The sequence below is a fragment of the Bombina bombina genome, chromosome 1 (assembly GCF_027579735.1).
Source record: "Bombina bombina isolate aBomBom1 chromosome 1, aBomBom1.pri, whole genome shotgun sequence".
In the NCBI taxonomy this organism is placed as follows: Eukaryota; Metazoa; Chordata; class Amphibia; order Anura; family Bombinatoridae; genus Bombina; species Bombina bombina.
In genome coordinates this window covers 1,151,166,365-1,151,175,475 of record NC_069499.1, presented here as the reverse complement: position 1 = coordinate 1,151,175,475, position 9,111 = coordinate 1,151,166,365, and the positions used below count along the sequence as shown (strand labels likewise).

At 34.1% G+C, this 9,111-nt stretch overlaps 1 protein-coding gene across 1 annotated transcript; it reads right to left on the bottom strand.

The window, feature by feature from the left end:
* Window positions 1–767: 767 nt before the first annotated feature.
* LOC128646100 (glucose-6-phosphatase catalytic subunit 1) lies at window positions 768–5,783 on the bottom strand. The gene is made up of 5 exons (XM_053699548.1): window positions 5,441–5,783; window positions 3,732–3,841; window positions 2,912–3,017; window positions 2,692–2,807; window positions 768–1,997 (listed from the first exon to the last, which is right to left on the bottom strand). Exons 1-5 carry the CDS (start codon window positions 5,656–5,658, stop codon window positions 1,486–1,488), a joined length of 1,062 nt encoding a protein of 353 aa, XP_053555523.1. The 5' UTR covers window positions 5,659–5,783; the 3' UTR covers window positions 768–1,485.
* Window positions 5,784–9,111: the final 3,328 nt, after the last annotated feature.

Genomic DNA, 9,111 nt, shown 5'->3' with positions numbered 1-9,111 from the left:
ATATATGTGTGTGTGAAATACTTAATTGTATTATATTATACTTGTTTTTTTATACTTTTACTGTAGCCCTATCACTATTTCAGGTCTCCAGTTGCGCTGAAGTTTTTAAAAATGTTTTGAGAGAAACACATTACCCATCACTTAGAATTTGAGTAATGTTCAGTGCTTTCCATTTAAAGTATGGGGCTTGCTAAAATAAAATTAACTGTGCAAACATTCTCTGGTAATTCTTTTTACTTGTAATATCAGACTGTGCGCTATTTTTACCAGGGGCCTGTGATACTGATATCAATAGCGCTCCGATTGTATCCGGGCCATAGTGTGTAAATATATGTATTACTTTTTTGTGAACGACCCAGCAGTTAATAAGGTAACCATACCTTACTGTCTGCATTGTGTAGTGCAGTGTTTCTTCACTGCGGTCCTCAAGTACCCCCAACAGGCCAGGATTTTATTACAGCTGAACTAGAGCACAGGTGTGATCAGCTGATCAGTAATCAGCTGATCAGTAACCATGGTAACTAACCTGCTCTCACCCATCAGCTGAATATTTCACCTGTGCTCTTGTTCCGATATAATAAAAACCTGGTCTGTTAGGGATATTTCAGGACCGCTGTTGAGAAACACGGTTTAGTGTTTGCTAACTGCAGAGGGTAGTTTACAAATTAACTGTTTCACTACTCGCCACTCAAAACATCTGGCCTTAGAGGGAACACTGGTCTCAGCCTCAATAATGTGTGCACAGACTAAACAAATATGGAAAAAAGTGTTTTCAACTCTTTATTTTATAAAAAAGAACAAGAAAAAACAACGAAAATATTTTCATTGATAACTTCTTGAGAACAACTCATATTGTTTTCTAGCAGATGTGAATAAATAGATATATAAAAAAATAATTTCTAACATATTAACAAGACTTTTGCTGCTTTGTTCTGTGGCAGTTTTAACATAAGCCACATGGTTAACAAGTAACAATCTGCTTGAAGCTGCACAGAAAAAAGCGCTTATTCTGTATCAGTGACCAAGATTTTTATACCATTTCCTCATGATAGAGACTTTCAATAGGTCCTTCAGAAACCTTATGTTTTTGTCTTTAAAGAAACATCTATGGGTAGCAATCTGCAAACTTCAGAAACACCATATTTGTTTAGCAGCTTTTGAAATATTCAGTCTTTAGTACTCCAGCATCATAACATTTTGTAGGAATGGAAGATTTATGTTCATTGATGCTTTAACATTGTGGAAGATGCCAACGCTAATCCCTGGATTTCAATGAATTAAAAGCTGGTGAAATCAGGACAGCCTCTTTTAACACTCTCTTTCATTAAATGCAGAATATTATATGTCGGACTCACTCCAGGCACCAGTAGATGTCCATATTTCAGGGACCTGTACTGTCTGTGCTTTATTTTTTATCTAATAAAAAAAATATTATGTTTGTCCATTAAAATATTACTACACTCAGTAAAAATAAAATAAGTCCCACTAAAGATGTTTCTTGGTCTGTTGATGAAGAATCTGAGATACACAATAAGGGACAATTCCTACTGCTGTAAGGGGCACAGCTGCACTTTTGCAGAATGATAAAACATAGAAGAGCATCTCCACTTTGGTTGGTGGCTTGAAGGAATCAAATAAATGGAGGACAAACAGAGAGACAACAATGCACCAGATACGGAAGATGAACTGTCTCCCCTGCTTCCCTTGGCAGCTTTCCTGGTAGAGTTTGGAGTTGAGAGCCAGTCCCAGACCAAAAAAGATACCCAGGTTTCTGAGAAGACCAGCAAAAGGATTGGTATCAATGTGGATCCATTCAGGACGAGCACACCATCTCTTGGCTTTCTCCAGAGTCCACAGTAGGTCCACACCCACAGATTTTAGAACCAAGTAGAAGCCCAGAGCAAAGGCGAATAAGAAAAGAGTGGTATAGATATATCTCTTTAAGCTGGTCTTGTAAATGGATGGTGCATGATGGAAAGCTTCAGCAACCAGCATACCTGTTAAAAAAAAAAAAGAAACGTTTTAATTGAAATTGTAGTCTAAATATGCATTGTTTTTACTTGCACAAATGTCATTGCCTGTATAGTAGCCTTATGAAATAATGTACCTTTTTTTATATAGATCCAGACAGACACACATTATTATTAGTATTATTATCGGTTATTTGTACAGCGCCAACAGATTCCGCAGCGCTAACATACACATCACCCTTTGTCTGCCCCTACATGTAAATCTGTACAAATCTGTTGTTTGAAAGGAATTTTGACAGTATAAATTTACAGTACTGGCACATTCTTCCCTGATCCAGACACATACATTATTTAGTGTTTAGAAATATAGCCTGATTATATGCTTAGGTAGGTTGCATTGTGGCCCCTGTACCTCATGTTAAACAAAGCCTGTTCTATATAATCCAGGGGTCACATAATGCATTCGATGCCATGAATTTTCTGAGATATTACTATCCACCCGAGCAGGGCCCCTCTCTTCCTCTATTAATTTGTTTTATTTATCTGCATTTCTTTTTTACTATGATTCAGTGTGATTACGAACTTCTACTCGTACACCCAGCATTACAGAATTTGGTGGCACTTTACAAATGAATAAAAATAACCAAATCCAACCAAAAGTATATATAACCTTGTAGTTGTAGTATTATTGATGGATGTAGAAAATAATTATTTAACTGACCTGAGATAACTCCAGCAACCACCTGGTGGGGAAAATGTGCAGCTAGGAAGATTCTAGATAGGCAGACGCAGAACTGAACAGCCCAGAATGCAGTCCAGAGGGTTCCTCGGACACACCTGAAGCAGAAGGAAGCAGAACATTAGCTCATATTTAGACATGTGGTGTGCACAGGAGTGACAGTTTCTAGCATGAGCTTTTGTCATTATAGAGTGACACTTACCACTTCTTAAAAACAGATTCTTTCTTCTTCAATACTATAGTGAGAATGGCTGACACCATAACATAGTAAATTCCTGCTGACCCCATGGCATGACCTGAAGGGCTTCCTGCAATTCCAGAGGGAAAAACACAATGAGATTAACGATGATCAATGAAAATGCAATTAACAATAATATTAATTAACCTTTTAAATAATTATTTTAACTAAATGGGCATATATTCTGCAAATCAGCATATTAAAATCTTTATTTTTTTATTATCAAATTTGTTCAAATCCTTTTTCTTTTTCTTTTCTTTATTTACTGCATTAATATTTTTTGCAAAGTGGTCAAAATGTTATTGTTTATATAGTTTAATTTTTATAGCTGTATTTATAAAATAACATTTTCATTTAGCCAGCAATGCTTAATGATAAACAAGATTATCATCATATTTAGCTTACTAAATACTCAACCGTAAAGCTTCTCACAATATATTTATATTGGATGGGAAATTAATTTTTCTTGGTTGGTTGATTAACGGATTTAGTTTTTATAGCTTGCAAAACATAGAGTAGAAAATATATAGCCTTATGGACGTCATGCAGCTATGGAAATAGACTTTACACTAAAAGTAGTCACTTCTATCAATTTAGCTACAGGGCTGTACAAAAAAAGTGTGACACGCAGTAGCCCATGACTGCACTGTACTCATTTTTAGAACTAACCACTTAAATTAGATTTTTTTTTAAAAAATTATTTTTCATTTGTTTTTCTTTCCCTAAGAATTCTATAGAAGGTTTCTTGTTGAAAACAGTTAAGTATAGATATTTAGTTTCTCACCTGGTCCTGTCTCACAGGTAACAGGAAATTGTTGAATGACAGGAGCTGAGCTGTTTCCATAGTAATCAGTGTCGTGAACCCACCAATAGGGTCTCTGTCCAAACAGAATCCTGTAAATGATAAGGTGACAAGGTCATTATGAATAGTCATATTATTATTACATATATAATTATTGCTGCGACAAATAACATAGCGCAGATAATAATTATTGTAATGAAATAGTATTGTTATAGAATACGAACAATAATATATTTTATTTAATAAAGTCACAACCATTCCAAGAGTCTAAAACAATTTAAATAATTGATATATTTACTGTGAACTAATCTCTATAGCTGTGAAATAAAGGCATGTTTGATACAGGAAAAATTGCCCCAGCATAAGTACTGGATTATGCAGGAGTTAGAGGATAACCAAACAACATAAGGTAATTTAATAAAATTAAACTCATTGAAGAGATATAATAAACTAATTAGATAAGCAATAATGCAAAATTGTATTTATTATTAACTAATGGCTTAAAAACAAATATACTTTATATTAGGAAACAAAGAATAATCAATTTGGTATTGGAGTTTTATTATGTGTGATAAATTTACTTCTTATACATTTAATTGATTTATTGGTACCGGGATGAAAATATATTTTTAGCTAGTTATACTTTGTTTTCTTCTGGAATGATTCAAAAAGCTTCATTACTTTACAATTAAAAATAAAGTTAAAATTGTATTTGTCAACATGTTTTCTAATTTGTTCACTGAAACTTGAATTAAACATGGAAATTATCCAGTGAAATTGGATTATTGATAGGCCACAAAAATCTGTGGGAAAAATCTATATGTGTTGTAAAACTGACCACCATGTTCACATTAAAAAACGTGTTTTCTGATAGACCAGAATAGTGATGAGAGATTACAATGCAAAGTAGGCGGTAGGTTAAAATGAGTAGTGAATCCATTTGAGAATCATTATAAAATAGTGTTGTTTGATAGTTTGGAATGGCTTTCATAAAGCTATGTAAAATTATTGTGTATTTAATACACAATCATATCATCAGTCACAACACTTCAATATTGGTTATATAGCTCATTTCAGAATCGAATTTGTTCAGTGAAATATTACAATAGTTATATTTATTTATGTATTTTTATTTTATTAAGGGCAAATAATTAATATATAAGATATTTAAGGTATTTTCTTATGTCTATATAATATTTCCGTTTTTTCTTTTTTTTTTTGGAATCTTATTAAAGGTTACCAAATCATTGTATAAGAGACCTATGGTATTTCTTATTTTTATATAATATTTTGCAGCTTTATTACAAAATCAGCGTTTATAATATAAAATTAATTTGTTATTAGGCTGCCTGTAAGACAGATAAAAAAAAAAACCTTGATAAATATCTCTATATATGTAAGATTCCTTACTAATTTTTGTACAATGTTATGGTAAATGAGAAACTTGCAACTTAAGAAAAAAGGAAGTTATATTTGAAACAGTTTTTATATATCATGAAATCCTGAATATGGTTAATATTATTCTATCACAGATTTTCCCGGAGACGAGGAAAGGACAAATTGCATCGTATCTGCAGACAATTTTAACCCAGCACTACTCTCATCGCCACATAAAAATATATTTGACATATAAATCTTACTTTAAATATGTTTAACATGAAGTAACCATTTGCTGTCTAGAACATACTCACCACTTGAAGACAAGATTCAGCCAGTCCCCAATTACGGCCACCCATATAAGTTTGATGCCCACTGACTCACACAGGTGGAACCAGATGGGGAAGAAGATGAAGAAGGTATTTCTGAGGTCAGCAGCAAATGAGACAAACATGAACAAGTCTTGAGAACTCTTGTAGTTTGTCTGTAGATACTGGACCATCTGAACTCCAGAGTCGTGTAGAACCTCCATCCTGTTCTATTAAATGATATCTATTTAAGCTGAGAGTTTGCTGTCAGTGAGCTGATCTAACTCCCTGATTGTACTGATTCTCACTCTACATGTAAAGCAATATTTATACTGTCTCAGTCTGCCTGTTTACCAGTGAAAAACTTGCTTTCTGACCTTTGGACAGGTAAAAAAAAACTGACAGTTAAAAAAAATGCTGTCGATCAAAGGTAATGACACAAACATGTTTGGTACAATGTGAGCTGAAAAACAGAGTAATCTGCCAGCTACTGATTTCTAAGTATGTAAAAAGGACGTGTCATTACGGTTCATGACGTGTTTGTATGGGGGACATGTAGCAGTGCGTAAGCTGTGACAAGAACTGCCAGTTGCTATGTATGGTGTAAAACAGTACATTCCGTTATAGAGCATTCTACTGACAAGGAGTTTTAATTGCAATATATAGTGAGTGCAAGAAAATTGCCAGACTTATTAATTAGCATAATAAATCATCTATTATAACTCACTGTTTTTAAGGATTTAAATAGTTGTCTTTTTACATAATTGCTTTGGGACATTTGTATGTAAAAATAGTATACTCTGCTTTGTTAGAGTGTATAATTTTTGCATTACCAAGCACAACATTGTTAGCCCCTTTGTGTGTTAACATTACTTGAGCGCAAGTCTAAAGTTATTTTTTGGAGCACAAGTGATTGTCTAGTGTGCGCTAAAATGTGCATGTTGGGTAGCACGGGTGGGTTAATTATCTCACATAATAGACTTCTGTAAGAACAAGCTTTAAAATTCATGTCAGATAATGCTTAAAGGGACAGTCTAGTAAAAAGTAAACTTTCATGATTCAGATAGGGCATGCAATTTTAAACAACTTTCCAATTTACTTCTATTATCTAATTTGCTCAATTCTTTAGATATCCTTTGCTGAAGAAATAGCAATGCACATGTGTGAGCCAATCACACAAGGCCTCTAGGTGCAGCAACCAATCAGCAGCTACTGAACATATTTAGATATGCTTTTCAGCAAGTGATATCAAGAGAATGAAGCAAATTAGATAATAGAAGTAAATTAGAAAGTTGTTTAAAATAACATGCTCTTTCTAAATCAAGAAAAAAAATTGGCTTTCATGTCCCTTTAAGCACTGATGGCGTGCAAAAAATCCACTTGAGTAAAGGGGTTCTGCATTTACTTCTGTGATATACTATTACAATTAAACTTAAAGGGACAGTCCACTTGAAAATTGTTATTGTTTAAAAAGATAGATAATCCCTTTATTACCAATGCCCCAATTTTGCATAACCAACACTGGTATAGTAATACAATTTTTACCTCTGTGATTACCTTGCATCTAAGCATCTGCAGACTGCCTCCTTATCGCAGTTCTTTTGACAGACTTGCATTTTAGCCAATCAGTGCTTACTCATAAATAACTCCATGGGAGTAAGCACAATGTTATCTGTATGGCACACATGAACTAACACCCTCTAGCTGTGGAATATTGTCAAAATACATTGAGATAAAATCAGTTTGAGCCTACCTAGGTTTAGCTTTCAACAAAGAAAACCAGGAGCACAAAGTAAATTTGACGATAGAAGTAAATTGGAAAGTTGTTTAAAATTGCCTGCATCTGAATCATGAAAGTTTAATTTTGACTGTCCCTTTAAGTATAAAATACATAAATACATATACACCTCTTCCCAGTCTCACTCCTCATATACCATATCCCTTTAATTCAGCAACAAAACCTTCTTTTCATTATTAAACTATTGTTTTTAAATTTTAAGTCTAACTATAACTTACATTCTTCATTTCCATAACATTTTCATGTGTTTTGTTATGCAAACTCGCATAATTATTCACCCTTTACCCTAGGTCTCAAAAAGCTCTAAATGTTAATGTGGTATTTTAAGTGCACAACTTGACTCAGCACTAGTAATACAAGCCCAACAAAGTATTTAACTGTCCACTTCTTCTAATACCAGGGACGCGATCCGATATAGATTGCAGTTTGCGGCGCAAGCGAGGGAACCCGCGTCGCCCGCAGTTTCAGCTCGCAACTCGAGCTATCCCATATATGTCGCCGTCAGATGCTAACGTGCCGTAAGTCTGACAAACCAGCGATGTCCAGAAATCTGCGCAAGTACAAATTTCTGGCGTCGCCAGTGACTTGCGGCACGTTAGAAACTGCCGGCGCCTACAAAACCTGACTAAAGTCTAAATCACCCGCATTGTCTAACACGCCTCCCTAACATAGCCCGACAAGTCTAACACGCCTCCCTAACATAGCCCGACACGTCTAACCCTCTATCCGCTATCACCCCTCACTAGCCTAACAATAAAATATGTATTAACCCCTTAACCACCGCTACCTAATAAAGTTATTAACCCCTAAACCGGCGCCAGCTATATTAAATCTATAACCCCCTAAAGTGAGCCCCTAACACCGCCGCCATCTACCTTACCTACCCCCTAAAGTGAGCCCCTACCCCCGCCGCTATCTATTTTAAAATTATTAACCCCTAATCTAATCCCCCTACCCCGCCGCCATCTATATTAAATTATTCAACCCCTAAAATACTAAACTATCCATACCACTAAACCTAAGTCTAACCCTACAAATAGCCCTGAAAAGGGCTTTTTGCGTGGCATTGCCCCAAAGTAACAGCTCTTTTGCCAGCCCTTAAAAGGGCTTTTGGCGGGGCTTTGTCACAAAGTAAACTGCTCTTTTGCCTACAATCTACATCCCCCTACACCGCGGCCACCTATAATAAATGTATTAACCCCTAATCTAATCCCCCTACACCGCCGCCAGCTATATTAACTATATTAACCCTAATTATATTAGGGTTCATATAGTTAATATCATTATTATATTATATATATATTAAGTATAATAACCCTATCTAACTCTAACATCCTAACTAAACTCTTATTAAAATAAATCTAATATTAATATTATTAATTAAAATATTCCTATTTAAATCTAAATACTTACCTATAAAATAAACCCTAAGATAGCTACAATATAATTAATAATTACATTATAGCTATGTTAGGGTTTATATTTATTTTACAGGTAAATTGTTAATTATTTTAACTAGGTCTAATAGCTATTAAATAGTTATTACCTATTTAATAGCTACCTAGTTAAAATAATTACCCAATTACCTGTAAAATAAATCCTAACCTAAGTTACAAATACACCTGCACTATCAATAAATTAAATAAACTACAAATATCTATCTAAAAATACAATTAAATAAACTAAACTAAATTACAAAAACAAACAAACACTAAATTACAAAAAATAAAAAAAAGATTACAAGATTTTTAAGCTAATTACACCTATTCTAAGCCCCTAATAAAATAATAAAGCCCCCCAAAATAAAAAAAATTCCCTGCCCTATTCTAAATTAAAAAAAGTTCAAAGCTCTTTACCTTACCAGCCCTTAAAAGGGCCT